The sequence below is a fragment of the Nipponia nippon genome, unplaced genomic scaffold, assembly GCF_047370975.1.
Source record: "Nipponia nippon isolate SJK-2023a ecotype South Korea unplaced genomic scaffold, ASM4737097v1 scaffold_27, whole genome shotgun sequence".
NCBI lineage: Eukaryota > Metazoa > Chordata > Aves > Pelecaniformes > Threskiornithidae > Nipponia > Nipponia nippon.
In genome coordinates, this window is record NW_028262344.1 from 1,851,227 (window position 1) to 1,866,445 (window position 15,219).

General features: G+C 52.1%; 2 protein-coding genes across 2 annotated transcripts; both read left to right on the forward strand.

The window, feature by feature from the left end:
• The first annotated feature begins 1,829 nt into the window (after window positions 1-1,829).
• Window positions 1,830-11,823, forward strand: SLC18A1 (solute carrier family 18 member A1). Its single transcript, XM_087763001.1, has 15 exons — window positions 1,830-2,230; window positions 2,466-2,826; window positions 3,503-3,561; window positions 3,827-3,910; window positions 4,190-4,282; window positions 4,599-4,688; window positions 5,652-5,695; window positions 5,842-5,902; window positions 6,041-6,136; window positions 7,948-8,026; window positions 8,151-8,202; window positions 8,413-8,476; window positions 8,580-8,699; window positions 8,907-9,040; window positions 9,359-11,823. The coding sequence occupies exons 1-15, from the start codon at window positions 2,107-2,109 to the stop codon at window positions 9,470-9,472; spliced, it is 1,575 nt and encodes a 524-aa protein (XP_087619127.1). The 5' UTR covers window positions 1,830-2,106; the 3' UTR covers window positions 9,473-11,823.
• On the forward strand, window positions 11,803-15,175 carry MAK16 (MAK16 homolog). Its single transcript, XM_087763000.1, has 10 exons — window positions 11,803-11,903; window positions 12,301-12,350; window positions 12,582-12,691; window positions 12,809-12,873; window positions 13,021-13,172; window positions 13,477-13,531; window positions 13,623-13,697; window positions 14,067-14,177; window positions 14,402-14,458; window positions 14,740-15,175. The coding sequence occupies exons 1-10, from the start codon at window positions 11,889-11,891 to the stop codon at window positions 14,926-14,928; spliced, it is 879 nt and encodes a 292-aa protein (XP_087619126.1). The 5' UTR covers window positions 11,803-11,888; the 3' UTR covers window positions 14,929-15,175.
• Window positions 15,176-15,219: the final 44 nt, after the last annotated feature.

The window sequence follows — 15,219 nt, forward strand, 5'->3', positions numbered from 1 at the left end:
GGGATTGTTGGACATGCAGCTCCCTTCCCTCCCTTCGCAGGCTGTAATGTAATGCAGATCTCCCTGCAAAGCCTCCCCGCAGACCCTTCAGCAAAACGCCCAGCTGCTGCCTTTTCGGCTGTGTATCCTGCAGAAGCCTCTCCCACCCATGCAGCGAGTCCTTCCCCGCTCGCTGGCTGATGCAGCTCCTTCACCGTGTGCCTGGTGCACGCGGCGGCAGCGACACGCACACATCCAGCCCATGCACCGGCGCCCGCTGCCAACGTCTGCAGGCTCAACCCGATAAACACGCACGTACGGCCCACGGTGACGCATAAACATGTGCAGAGGGAGCGGGGAAGAGCAACTGATGCGATGTCCCTCTTTCGTCAAATTGTGCTCCCTGAGTTTTGGAGTTAACCGAAAATCCCTGGGGTGCTGCAGGTCTCCTAGGTGAAATCTGCCTGGTTCTACCCCCGGGTGTGTAAGATGGAGTCACGGCTGGAACGAGGGCAGCCGTACCAAGGACAAGCAGCATTAGGCAGCAAGAGAATGGCCGTCAGTCACTGGACAGTAGTCCAAGACCTAGACTATTATGTATTTTATAAATGCATTTCCCTGGGCCATTTAACGACGCCAGCCTTGCCTCCCAGGGATGAATCTGTTCACTGCCACTCGTAACTACCTGCCGACGGGGCAGAGCAGCCTTCCCCCACGGAGGAGAGGGCTGTGCAGACCCAGGGCGGCGCGTTCAGAGTGCTCAGACCCAGGCAAGAGTTAAGGTGCTCGGAGAGAGATAAGCGTTGATGAAAGCCTGGAGAGCAGGTGCCTCTGCTGCAGATAAACACTCCTGCCTCTCTCCTGCTCGTCCCCCTCAGCCCACCCCACCATCCTGCTCTGACGCAGAGGGAGCTGCAGGGCTGAATGAAACTTGTTTGAGGTTCCAATTAAATCTCCATGGAAGAGGGACACTCATATCCTCTTCTGATAAAAGGTAATCATAAATCCTCCGGGAGCAGTGGCTGCAGACCACACCGCCTCCCGCAGCAGCAGCCGGCTCCTCGCACCAAGATGGGCTCCAGGGTAAGAGTTCATTTTCCTCTGCTCCACGCAACAGGTTTGCATTGAGAAGGGGACAGGGTTTGTGGCTTGAGACGCAAGGGCTACATGAGTCTATGTGTCTTTATTGTCTATGCTTCCTTACTTGTTCTCTCTCTCTAATTTTTTAATCTCTCTCTCTCTTTCTCTCTCTTCTCTTGCATTAATTCTATTATTTGGTCTGTGCTGCTACTTGGAGGTACAGTAAGAAACCATCCCTGTTTCCCAACTGACTTGTGTGGCACTCATATTCGATGACAGAGGGTTTGGACGGTTTGCTTTTTTAAATTAAAAATTGAAAAATATTATTGGCTGGGATTTCAGGAAACCCCAGGAGTATTGGAAAGAGCTATATTTTGGACTCAGCTCCATCCATTTTGCCACTGAAGTGCCTACGAGCTCTAAGAACGTAAATGGCTAATTTTTTGATTGGTTTAGTGCAAATTTCTGATTGATATTTTCAGTGTGACCAAGCAAGTGATCTTCTCTCAGTCCCTCTGAAGCTCTGATCTTAATCACATATGTTAGGCTTTTAAGTCCTGTATCTTGCCATGACATTTCAATTAGGTCAAATGAAAAGACATGTGAGGTAAATGAATTTCCTTTGAGACCTAATTTAATCTCCAAAGAACAAACATGGAATAAAAGATTACCACAGATAAGCTACTGGCTTGATTTGTGCTTTCAGTCTTTGGAAGAAGACTTAAATGATGCCTTGAAGCAGGTACACGATGTCTCAGGAGAATGGAAATGGGTTAGAGCGCACTCCATCTGCAACTTTAAATGCAAGCTTGGTAAAACCACGGTCTTTGATAGCAAAGCTGGTGCTCCCAGCTCCTAGGGAAGAGCACCCAGCTCTTGGAGACACTACAGACACTAAATGACCTCAGGAGTTGCCTTCTCAAGGGAGAAGCCATGACCTCTGGGAGGTTGTAACCCGGAGTGTTTTCTTTAAAGGCTGTAGGAGAACTTCAGCCCTGAGGACCAGGAGCCAGCAGGACCCAAGCTGTGAGCTCCAGGCTCTCAGCCATGTCCCCGGCTGCCGAACGCGTGCCCTGGCGATGGCTGGCGGCGGGCAGGGCGTCGCGGAGGCTGGTGCTGGTGGTGGTGTTCGTCGCGCTGCTGCTGGACAACATGCTGCTGACGGTCGTGGGTACGCTGTGCGGCTCTCGCTGTGCTCTTCGGGTGCCGCTGCAGGGTCTCGGCTTCTCAGTCGGTCTCTGGTCAATGCCAGCAGGGTCCCTGCGCAGGGAGAGCCCTGGGGAGGGCTGGGTGCAGGGAGCTTGCAGGACACCAACATCTACCCAGCACCATTCAGTTCAGCTGCATGCCGAGCCAGAAAATGAAGTCAAATCACTAACTAATCCCTTCCCTGGCTTTTCTTCCAGTACCGATCATCCCCACCTTCCTTTATACAACAGAATACGAAGGCGCTGACAGCTCCGTTGCCCCAGCCCAGACTGAGCCTGCTTCTCCAGCCTTGAAGGCTCCTCCTTTCTCCTCCATGTTCTCCTATTTTGACAACACCACAGTGATCGTCTCAGGCTCCACCAACACGACGGAGCTGGCGAACGGGACGGAAAGCAGCCGCCTGCCGCAGCCCCCCGCCAGCAGCCCCCCGCTGCCGAGTGGCTGCCCGGAGGGCGAGGAGTTCCTCGCCAAGGAAAACGTCCGCGTGGGGCTGCTGTTTGCCTCCAAGGCTCTTGTACAGCTGGTGTTCAACCCGTCCGTGGGTCTCCTGACCAACAGGTAGGTCACAGACCTGGCTTTGTACTAGGGTGTAGCCCTTCAGGGACAGGCAGCTCCTGCCTGCTAATGAAATCACCATTAGCTGAGCAGTAAAGGTCTGTGCTGCCGATGTGCAGCCCCTGCAATCACAGAATTACAGGAACCGGTGGGTAAAATAGCAAGGGGGAGAATATATGCATCAAAATAAGCATGAATTTTACCTTTTCTAAAAGCCTACGAATGGCTTGTAAGTTTATATTACAACATAAGCCTCACTAATGCTCTCCTCAGGTGCAGACAGATGCTATTTAATACCAATAACCATCAAATAAACAAACCAAGATTCCCACCCTACTATGGATATAATGTTCTTGTTCAGATGTTCTGCCTCTGAGTTTTAATTTGCCTTTGTGCCTAGCAGACACGTGTGAGGGGCGCTGGGCTCACCTCCGCATGGTCTGGGTGGGCAGATGCATTGGCAAAACAGAGCGGTGTCTCCGGGCGTGCTTTACGGTATGATCTGGGGGCACCCAGACACTGGATGCCTCCTTGAACAGCGCTCACGGGCACATCCACATGTTCAGGAGATGCTCACCAGCCCACAGAGACGTGTGTGTTAAGGCTGGGCAGCAAGACCAGATCTTAACCTGGAATGAGAAATCCTCCCTGAGATAGTGCCTCTTTTTTCCCTTTCCAGGATAGGATACCACATCCCCATGTTCATCGGATTCATCATCATGTTCGTCTCCACAGTCAGTGAGTATTGCCCTGCTGTCTGCCCTTCATACGCAGCAGCACAGGAGAAGATACTTGGGGCTGTGCCTGCACCGCTGTTCCCGTGCAGGAGAAAGGAGTGAGAGCAGAGGAACCGGTCTCAGAAATTGGTGACAAGAAAAGACAAGTGGTCCCCTGCCCTCTCCAGACCCAAACTGGTGCAAGCTGAGGCCGTTCTTACCCTCTGTGGGGTTTTAACGCTCAGTCTGCAGTTCTGCCTGACGCCGTCTCTCTCCTTCCTCCACAGTGTTTGCTTTCTCAGGCACCTACACCTTGCTGTTCATCGCCCGAGCCCTCCAAGGCATTGGGTCGTCGTTCTCATCAGTCGCAGGTAAATGTTTTAGCTACACCGTAGTACACATTAGCTCCCCTTGTCTGGGTTCAATTAGCATCTCAGGAATGATCAGCAGCATGGACACGCTGGGTGCCTTTCTCAGCTTCGAACTCCTCCTCCTCGCTGCCCCTGCCTGGCTGGTGCAGACAGTGCACCAAGACCGCCCAGCTGGCAAGCAGCTAACCCTCCCCAAAGCCCAGGCTGCTTTCAGAGAGGAGCCCCACCACCACGGTACCAGCCAGCCTCACGTCGCCTCTGCTTTCTCTCTGCCCCCAGGCTTGGGCATGCTGGCCAGCGTGTACACGGACGACTTCGAGAGGGGCAACGCGATGGGGATCGCTCTTGGAGGCTTGGCCTTGGGTGTGCTGAGTAAGGATACCTTGCTCCCAACGGGGTTTAAATCAACGGCATCTCCAGAGCCTTGTTGGCCATCACCTACAGCTTCCACCTGCCTGGCTGCACCCCTTTCCCGGCAGCATCCCGCGGGCATGGCTGGCCTGTCCGCCTCCTTCCCTCTGCTCACTTTCCATGGCCACTTCCTGCCAGATCCGACACCTTCCCACCACCTTCACCAAACACCCGCCGGGGGATTCAGAGAAAACCACGGCGGCAGGAGCCGAGCGCTGCTGCCCAGGCGCTGGGGACGGTGGCACTGCCGCCGTGTGACACAGCCTTTCCCTTGCAGTCGGGGCTCCTTTTGGAAGCGTCATGTACGAGTTTGTGGGGAAATCGTCTCCCTTCCTGGTCCTGGCGTTCCTCGCCCTCTTGGATGGAGGTGAGAAGCCAAATGGTTTAATCCTACAAAAAAAAAAACCAAAACAAACAACATGAAAAGATTTAAATGCAGAAGTTTAGGGGAGAATCCCACAGGGTTTGTGAGAAGGAAGAGGCAGATTAATACAAGACGGGTGATATCATCAGCACTGGTTATTCCGTTATTGCTAAATCATATGTTTTCTACCACCAGATGCATGACATAGCAATAGAGTAAGAATTAGTCCCTCATTACTTAATAAACCCCTTGATTGCTTTAATGGCTTGACTAGCACATTGAATAAAGCTCTTTGAACTGTGAATTCTTTGTAAAAGGCACACTCGTCTGCTGCCTCTTCGCCGTGCCACAAAGGAATTAGACTCTGCCAGAATAAATGGTGATCCTTGTTCTTTCTCTGATAGCTGTATTACAGACGCAGGCCACGAGAGCCTTCAGAGTGTAACGGCAAAGTTATAGATAGCAGAAATGTGCATTTTTAGTGGGAAGTATTAAGCTAATTAAATTACAGTCACAATTACCATCTTTGCCTAGATGTAATGCAAGACATCTTTAATGAAGCATGTAAGAGCTTTTGGAAAATGAAACGTAGGTCCCATACATATGAAACTTTCTTTTTTAATCCTATTCTTTTCCACATCTAATTTCTTTCATGCTCTAGTTGCAGCCCACCAGCAGGCAGCAGGCAGCCTGATGGAGAGTATTTGCATATCTGACTGCTTCATGGGCTGGCAAAACACTTCTAACACAGTCCACTTCAGGGAGTTTTGCTGCTCCCTCCCACGGGAGCAGGGCTGGGAGCCACCTCTCCCTCTGCCCGCTTGAACGACGTCCCCAAACACAGTTACTGCATCCCCGGGGGCTCTGCCAATGAAAGGGGTCGCGCTAAAGGAAAAGCCAGAGGGAAATGTGGATGGAAGTGATGCTGTCTCCAGCAGTAAGCTAACAACAGTGTTTTCTTCCCAGCTTTGCAGCTCTGCATACTGCAGCCCTCTAAGATCTCCCCCGAGGTGAGTACAGATGTGCGTGCACGCGTGAGCCGGTGCCAGGCGGCGCGGAGGAAGCGGGCGCGGGGCTGTGCAGGCACCGAGCCGAGGGCGGGTGTGAATGCACCGGCGGCTCTCAGCCGACGTAACCCCGCTTTGCCACCCCGCAGAGCACCAAAGGCACGCCGCTGTTCACCCTGCTGCGAGACCCCTACATCCTGGTCGCTGCAGGTAAAGGCGGACGTCAGCACACACCGCGCTCCTCTTTGTGCACCTGCGTCTCCTGATTAAAGAGATTCACTCGTGCCTGCTTGAAACAGCAGCAGAAGGTGGCTAAAATAGAGCATTTCTCCCTTTTCTCCACATCAGGAGCCCTCTGCTTCTCCAACATGGGGGTCGCCATGCTTGAGCCCACCTTGCCCATCTGGATGATGCAAACCATGTGCTCCCCAAAATGGCAGCTAGGTAGGCCTCGTGCTTTGCAGCCTTCCCTCCCAAACAGTTGCTTGATATAGTTTAGCTACAACTGGTCCTGCTTTGGCACTGCGAGATGGATTGAATAATCTCTTATATCATTCTAAAAAAGAAGAAAACATATACCCTCGCCTGCACAGAGTGAGTGATCCCAGGCTGCGTGTTTCTCCAATTTCAGCTGGAAATGTCCTTAGTGGTAGCTATACAATGTGTTTTTCTCTGTTATTGAAAAAATTGCATGGAATCAGACTCCCCACAAGAGCAATAATGGTGGAAGAAAGGCTATTTCATGCACGGGAAGCCTGTCGAATCCCGTCTTCTGCAGGGCAGATAATGGTATCGTGCTGGGCTGAAATCGTGGCAGCCAGATGGGTTTTGCAGAGGCAGCTCTGAGTAAAACAAGGCCATTTAGAGAGTTCCAGGCAGGACAGGATGGTACGTGCTAATTACCAGCTGCCTAGAAAATGTGATATGGAGATAACATTGTCTGTGTTTGCTACAAAAATAAAAACTAATTGTTATAAAACTCAATTGGCTGAGGAATGACCTGGGGAGTGCCCCGGGCTACACTTAGATCCCAAATTGAATTGCAGCCTGGGAGCGGGAGGGCTGAGAGAGCTCCTAATCGAGTTATCCTCTGGCCAGGCCGGAGCATCCATCCCGGTAAGAGCCTACAATGCTTCTCATGAGCAAGTGATTGAGCGAGGATGGGAGAGAGTGAAGCAGCGTCCCAAGGATTCTGGCAGTGGGGAGAAGGGACAGGGTAGCTGCCTGGTAACCACAAATGTCACAGGCTGAGAAAAGCACTCGGGGCTGCTCCCGTCACCGCTGAACTCAAGGGGAACCTTTGAGGTGACTGAGCAGGACCCAGGGGTCAGCAGACATCGAAGAAAATCCCAAATATATTCACTAGATTTTCAGGTACCTGAGATTTGAGGGCAGTTTGGATTTAGACACAGTTGAACTGCAAGCCACCCATCGCACAAGCTGTTATCAGCTCAAGGGGCTTCTTTATTTGTATGCTTTGGTTTGACCGCTCCCATAATCCTGGGAAAAAAAACCAGAAGAGCTTGGCCTAAACCTGCAGGATTAACTGTGTTCTGTAGCTGTTAAAGGAGAAGAGAAAATTAAACATAAATCAGTGTGTCTCAATAAGGAAGTTGTCTTAGTGAAACGGAGCTGATCAGTTTTATTTTAGTCAGCGGGAGAGTATATTAAAAATAAACAACTGGTAAATCAGCAAACAGTGCAAATATTTAATTTTGACTACATAATGATCTCCAAGCTTTTTACTTCAGCAGTTATTTTATTCCTCTTTATTTAGTAACTGAAAAGCAGAAGGCAAGGGGAGAAAGGTGGAAGAGGAGGAAACTATGACAGGAGAGAAGGACGGGCTTATTAAAGCAGCGGGGACAAAAAATGTTCTGCATTTAGCTTCTGGTTGTCTCACAGATTTTGTGGGTGAATCACTGCACCGCTGCGTGCCTCAGTTCCCCCCCCATCAAAAGCAAACACATTTTCTATGCCTGCCTCTGTCTTCATAGAGGGATCCCCACCCTTCTACAGGGCACGGAGCAACGGGGCAGGCAGCGCAGCCGGGACACCGAGCAGCGGCGGTGGAGGACACGGAGAAGCACCGCTGCGTGGCCAGGCACCCCCAGAGCGGGTGCCAGACGCCAGCTTGCCTTGCCCGGCTCACGATATTCTCCAAATGAGAGAGGCAGTTAGCGAAGTGAATATTTTTGCAATTCCCCTCTATTTGCTTGGGGATGATGCAGGCTTTATTATTCTCTCTCTCTCAGGGATGGCGTTCCTCCCTGCCAGTATATCCTACCTCATCGGCACCAATCTCTTCGGGATTCTGGCTAACAAAATGGGCCGGTAAGTGGAACACAAGAGATTTCAGCTCAAGCCAGCCCAGCCCTGCGCTTTCAGCATGAATTACGCTCATGGCGTTGTGCACGCTGAGAATATCTGCCCTCTCCTAACTGCGGCCTCGTTGCAGGTGGCTCTGCTCCCTGATCGGGATGGCTGTGGTGGGAATTAGTCTCCTTTGTGTAAGTAGCGCAAGACAATTTCGAGACCTTTCTGCAGAAGATTCAGCAGGGGCAGCGTGGGCGATAGTACTGAAACGGGGTTACGTGCCCGGCAGTCAGTAGATGTTCAGCGGTCGCACGTGTGTATCGGTTTCGCAGATCTATGTTACACCTTCACGCCTCACACGGCTCTTCTGGCCTCATTCGTATATTCTCTCTCTCCGCTCAAAGGTACCTCTGGCCAAAAATATTTACGGGCTGATTGGCCCCAACGGTGGGCTCGGCTTTGCCATAGGTAAGCTGTCAGCGTTCAGGCTGCGCAACACAGCTCACACGCAGCTCTCACCACTGCCCTTGGAGAAGGCCACGACTGATCAGGTCCTTCTCGCTTTGGGCAGGAATGGTGGACTCCTCGATGATGCCCATCATGGGATACCTCGTGGACCTTCGCCACACCTCCGTCTACGGCAATGTCTACGCCATAGCTGATGTTGCCTTTTGCATGGGCTTTGCGATTGGTATGGATGAACTCTTACCCACGAGACGACGCACTCAGTGTGTCTCTCACTCGGTTTATCGCTCCCTCTCCTCCACCCAGTGTTCACCGCAAGCAACCGGCACTGCGTCCGCAACCCAGTCACCATAGATTGATAGGCCCCCTCCAAACTGGAAAGGCACCTTTCGCTCTCTGTCATCTTAACCTTTTTTAATTTTCAAATTTGCAGGTCCCTCCACAGGCGGGGCGATTGTACGAGCTATTGGGTTTCCCTGGCTGATGATCATCATTGGAGTTATCAATATTGCTTACGCTCCTCTCTGTTGGTACCTGCGCAACCCTCCCGCTAAAGAGGAGAAGATCGTGAGTATAAGTATACTTTATTCCTTTAAAGCACAGGGGATTAATAATCCAGAGATTAGGGAGGGGGGATTAGAATAAATTTGCCAGGGATTGTGTCTTCCCTTTTGGGCTCTACTCTGCCCTCAAAAAAGGGATAAAAACCTCAGGCAATAAACCCAGTAAAGTTTAGAGCTATGGTCCTTTCCCTAACTCACAGCTTGTATTCCCTGGGCAGAAGTTGGCTGCTTTGGCTTTCTCTAAAAGTGGTAATGCTCCTGTTAACTATTCAAATCAATCACTATTTTTACTAAAGCACGATTTCTTCTCTCCTTTACCCAGGCAATCTTAAGCCAGGAATGCCCCATGCAAACCAAAAGCTACATCACTCAGAAAACCCTGCGTGATTTCCCTCTCACAGATGACAGCGATGTGGAGGTAGAAAATGCGGAATAGCCAGTGCAAGGATGCGTGCCCTGTTTTGAAGCTAATATTACCTTTACAGAACATGGATATATTAGCAGCCAAGAATAACCCAGCCTCCCCCAAGACTTGTGGACACAGGATGGACACAGGCTGTACCGTTGCCCTGTTCTCTTGGCCACGCAATCCACAGCAGGGAGTAGAGACCTGGGATTTGGAGGCTCTATCCGTTTAGTTAAGCCACCCATTTGCTGTGTGAATTCTAGGCAAGTTACCCAAACTCACTACATCTCATCTGTAAAAAAAAAGTTACAAAGATGAGGAGAACCCTATCATCCTGTCCTGCAGAACAATACTGTCTCGGGCACAGCCTGCTCATGCGGTCGGGGATAATATCAACACCTCTCCCAGACGAGTCCAGTGGCATTTGTTAATGTCTTTACAGCGCTTACTGTTCTTGAAAGAAAAGTACTGGAGAGAACGAAAATGAAATCAGCAGCATCAGCTTTGGGAGATTTTCTCCAGAAATCTGCTATAATCCCCAGCATGAAACCTTTCTGCAACAACAGGGCGTTATCCATCTGTGTCACTGCCAGTCCGTCAATAAAGATGTCGCTGTACTGCTGATGCGCTCCATGCTCCTCTGAAGACAGTTAAAAAAACAAACAACCTTTATTGCTGTCTCGGTATAGCTTTATGTGCTGTGCTATTTATGTGCTACTTATGGCTGCTTGTGCGTCTCCTCCACCATCCATTAAATTAATTAATTTATTTGAAGAGCTCCAAGAAATTCAGATAGAAATAAGGCTGAAAGCAGTTTTAGACTCTTCAACTCAGCCGACAAAGCCAGTCAGATCCCTTGTGATTCTAAGCGACTAACAGCGCATTTTTAAAAATCCCTGCCTCTCAGCTGAGGTGGGGTAATGGGCTGTGCTTGTGATCCTAACCCACTGCAAGAAGCACAATAGATTGATTTAATTGCCCTTTTGCAATTTCCTGGCCACAAGTTTAGAAAGAGAGCAGCTGCACTCTTAACAATAATTATTGAGTATAATGGTCTGTAAAAGTATGTTACAGTTAAGCAAGAGAGAGAGAGAGGAGGAGTGAAGTAATAGAGGTACCAAATTCATTTTTTAAGTATCAGAGAAATTCCCGTGATCTCATTTTTTCCAGTGAAACTTCAAACTTACAACTTCTCTGGCTCCACTGTCAGCAGTTTATATAAACTCATTTCTGTCTTGAATGAGCAGTTGTGTAACGCAGAGCCAGAACGAACAGATGATTCACTGCTCTGGAGCCCAAGCAGCACAATGCAGATGCACTTGCCAGCAGGGAAACAGGAGGATAATAACAATTCATCAAGATTTGGTACCTTATGACTCATTACCGAAGGTCATAAATGGCTATTGTCAGGCAATCCCACATCCACGGCGGGCCCATTGCCCCTCGCTTTGCACATATAAGATGAAATTATATTTCTTAGGCTGACTGGAAATGACTAATGCTAAGCCTGTTCTCAAAAACTGGTTATTTTTGTCTTCCACCTGTTCCCCTGCTTTGCCAAGAATAAAAGGAAAAACGCGTTTGCTTTCTGTGATGGAAGGAAAAAAACGCGAGCTGTTCTATTTGGGGATCTGTTCACACCTCCCAGTTAGATATTACCACTGAACCCCTCTGCGTGCCGGGTTGCTCTGGAAACATCCCCCCTGCGAGCACCAGGAGAGCAGACCAGCCTCTGACTCCTGCACGTCAGACTCCTTCCTCCGGCACCAGCAGCTCTGACTTCTGAATTAATAAATTACTTGCAGTGCCAATGATAACGATGGAGTTTCTCTGCTCTGAGTGAAGAATTAGGTTGCAATCCTTGCATCAAACGACCTGATTTTTTTTTTTAACCCACCCTGCTGAAAAAATTCATGGTTCTCGAGTGCATTAACAGCGATAGAAAGAGGTGCTGCCACCTCTGCGGCTTGGGGAGGCAGAGGGAGCCAAGGCGCGTCGTGGGAGCTGTGGAGGGAAGAGTTTTCCCCCCCTTGGGGAGAGAATCTGCAGACAAACGTTTCCCTCACGGCTTCTGCAGTGTAAAATTAAACACCGTGGGTCTGCATCGTGGTTGTCCCCTCCGTCCCTGAGGCAGCTGCCATTTCCCACTGCCAAAGCACCCAGGAGGAACGACACAGCAGACGCGGCCTGAGGCCGGACCCCCCCGCCGCCACCACCCTGGTGCCTCAAGCGAGACCCCGGGCTCGACCAGCAGCCGGACGGGGCTCCTCTCAGGCTGACTTCCCCGCCCAGAGCTGCGGGCACGGCCGCGGGCCTACCCGGGGGCCGCCGCCATGACGGCCCGGCCCCGCCCCTCCCCTCCGGCTCCTCCGCTCTCGCGAGATCCCGCCGCGCCCCGCCCCTTCCGGCGATGGCGGCGCGCTAGGCCGGCGGCACCGCCACCACCATGCACTCGGACGACGTGAGTCCGCCGCTTGATCCGGTTCCGTCCGCGCCCCCCCCCCCCCCTCCCCAGGCAGCCGCGCCGCAGCCAATCGGCGCCCGCCCCGCCGCTTGAGTCGGTTGCGTCCGGCTGGGGGGGTGCCCCCCCCCCCCCTTTCCCCAGCCACCACGTGGCGGGGGGGTCCCTGTCCCCAGCCCGAGGGGCGCTGGGGGGGGCACAGACCGGGGAGGGTCCGTAACGGGGAACGTGGCAGCAGATGGGCCGTCCCTGCCTCCTCTTGCACCAGTGGGGTGCAGAGAGGGGACCCCAATCTTTGCGGGGTGCCCCCCCTCCCCCCGTCAGAGCCTCCCCGGGGGGTGCACAGGGTGCCGGGTGGGCGGTGGCGGTGTGTGTCACCCGCTGTTTGTCCTCGCAGGTTGTCTGGGACACGCTGGGAAACAGGCAGTTCTGCTCCTACAAGATAACGTGAGTTTTTGGGGGGACGGGCTGAGCTCTCCCGGCAGGGGGGAGCTGCAGGATGCTCCAGCCAGGAGAGGAGTCGGGGGGGGGGGTGGGATAAACGTGGGTGCCCCCCGTCCCCGTGCCACCACGGCCACCCGTGACAGTCACAGAGGGTGGTGCGGGCGGCTGCGAGGGCCAGGGCGTGCAGCGGGGTACCCCCGCCCTTCCCCTTTCTCTCACCTCTCTTCTTTCCAGGACAAAAACCCAGAATTTCTGCCGCAATGAGTACAACCTGACGGGTCTGTGCAACCGCTCCTCCTGCCCGCTGGCGAACAGCCAGTACGCGACCATCAGGGAGGAGAAAGGTGAGAGTGAACGACCCCTTGGGTGGGGAGGGGGCGAATCCCGCCTGCTCTGAGCACGCTCCCGCTGTCAGGACACGCTCCGGCTCTCTCCCAGCGTCACCTTCCTCTCTTCTTTAGGCCGGTGTTACCTGTACATGAAGACGATAGAGCGGGCAGCTTTTCCCCGTCGACTGTGGGAACGGGTGAGTTAACGAGAGCAGACGGCGTGCTCTAACGTCATTTACCAAGAGCGGCGGAGGGCCAGGAGCGATGGCACTCCTCCCAGGAGGAGACGCGTCCCCGCGTTGCTGCTGCTCCGTAGCTCAACCCTTTCCCTTTCCCCCGTCCAGGTCCTGCTAAGCAAGAACTACGAGAAGGCACTGGAAGAGATAGACGAGAACCTCATCTACTGGCCGCGGTTCATCCGACACAAATGCAAGCAGCGATTCACTAAGATCACGCAGTACCTCATCCGCATCCGGAAGCTGACGCTCAAGCGACAGTAAGTGACACAGTTAAGAGCGATCACTTAGCGAGCCGCTGCCCGTCCACGGAGCCACCGCCGCTGGCTGCACGCAGAGCCCCAGCGCACCCAGCTGCTTTCCTGAGGCTTTGGCAGGCTCGCAAATGAACCTGGCTGAAATGGATTTAACTGCAGCGTCGCCTGCGTGTATAAACGCACTTGAACTAGTTGCAGCCACATCTCTAATGCTGTAACGGCTGGTTGTTGCCCTGAAGGAGCACTTGCTCATCTGCTACGCAAGAGGCTGACAGATTCGCTAACTAGCTCTTGTTGTTCCCTGCAGGAGGAAGCTCGTTCCTTTACGCAGAAAGATTGAAAGGCGAGAGAAGAGACGAGAGGTAATTCCACTCTCTCGTGTCATCTCCCGTCTATCGCTTCTGTTCCACGCGTCTTTCAAACAACTGACACAGCTCCTCTTTGCTCCATTAGGAGAAAGCCCTGATCGCTGCTCAGCTGGATAACGCCATTGAGAAGGAATTACTGGAAAGGCTGAAACAGGATACGGTAAGGATCGCTGCCTTCAGAGCACAGCAGTAAAATTCCTCCTACCGCCCTCTGTCCTGCCGGTTCTCCGGGAGGGACACGGGCGTTGGTACGAAAGAGAGGCACCGCTCGTGTAGGAAGGGTAGGGGGTGAGTGCACGCTGCCCTTCTTGGGTGGTTTTACACCAGGCTGGAGGACTGACTTCCCCAAAACGCAGAGCCCCTCGTTTTCTGTGCAGGGGTGCATACTTCAGAATTAGGCAAAGGGCCGAGCCACAAGTTCAGCCTAGTCTGATACTGCCTCCGTGCAGGCCGTAGGCTTTAGGTGACCCCACCACCAACGGCTGTCTTCCTCCTGTGACTTACAGAAAATCCACATTTTCCTTTTCAGTATGGAGACATTTACAACTTCCCCATTCACGCCTTTGACAAAGCTCTACAACAGCAAGATGCAGAAAGCGAGAGCGAGTCCGATGCAGAGAAGGAAGAAGAAGACGACGAGGTAATGCTTTCAGCCACAGCACCTAATCCTTCCCTGGCCTGGCGCAGCACCTACATGCTGGGCACTGCAGTGCGAATGTCAGGGTGAGAACAGATTAGGAGAGGCGAACTCAAAAAAAAACCATGTGTGTGCAAGTGGTGGCCTTGGTGGCTCTTCCATTGCAGGTCGTGACACTGTTTTGTGCTCAGCGTGCGTGTATGAGCTGACAATTTTATTTCTTACAGGACACGGATAACAGAGAGTTTGTGGAAGCAGATGACAGCGACCTCAGTGACTTTGAGGTAGGTGAAGCACCAGGTATAAACTGTCAGGCTAGGCTGCTTGAAAGTAACCTCCGCCCTCTGGGCGTCTCTGGTGATGGGATAAGAGCCAGCAAAATCAGATTTGTGGCACCTAATGGTACAATCAGACCGCGCTGTATCCACTAGACCCCAGCTCCTCTCGCTAGACAGCTGGGAGCCAGGAATTATAAAATGGAATCGGATACACGAGATAGTTTTGCAGAAAGAGGAGGTTTAGTTGCACAGCGTGCTTTGACCTCGTTCTTGCCTGTCTTTCTCAGGACATGGATAAGTTGGAGACAAGTAGTGAAGAGGAGCAGGAAAAGGAGGAAGAAGTAGAGAAGAAAGCCTCTCACTCCAAATCTAAGGGGAAAACTCCCCTAAAAGGACCAGCCAGAAGAAAACGTCCCTACATTGAAATAGAGTATGAAGAAGAAACGGAGCCAACCACTAAAACAAAAGCAGCCTGACTCCTTCCTGAACCCGCGTTTTGTACTCAATGACAGGACTCCAGATCGGTCAGCAGAACTCCTTCCAGCTTTTGCCGCTCTGTGCAGGACCCTCAAAAATTACTCCTTTTTCAATATTCTAATTAATCATTTTCTTTAAGAAAAGAAGGATTTCTGTCCTGACCCCAGGCAATTGCTGCAAGTTTGTACAACTCCTGCTTGAAGCACAGGTTTAAGGAAGAAGACACCCCACCCTCTCTACAACCACACAAGGCTCAGCTCGGACTGTGCTCCGGGAAGGAACCTGGACTG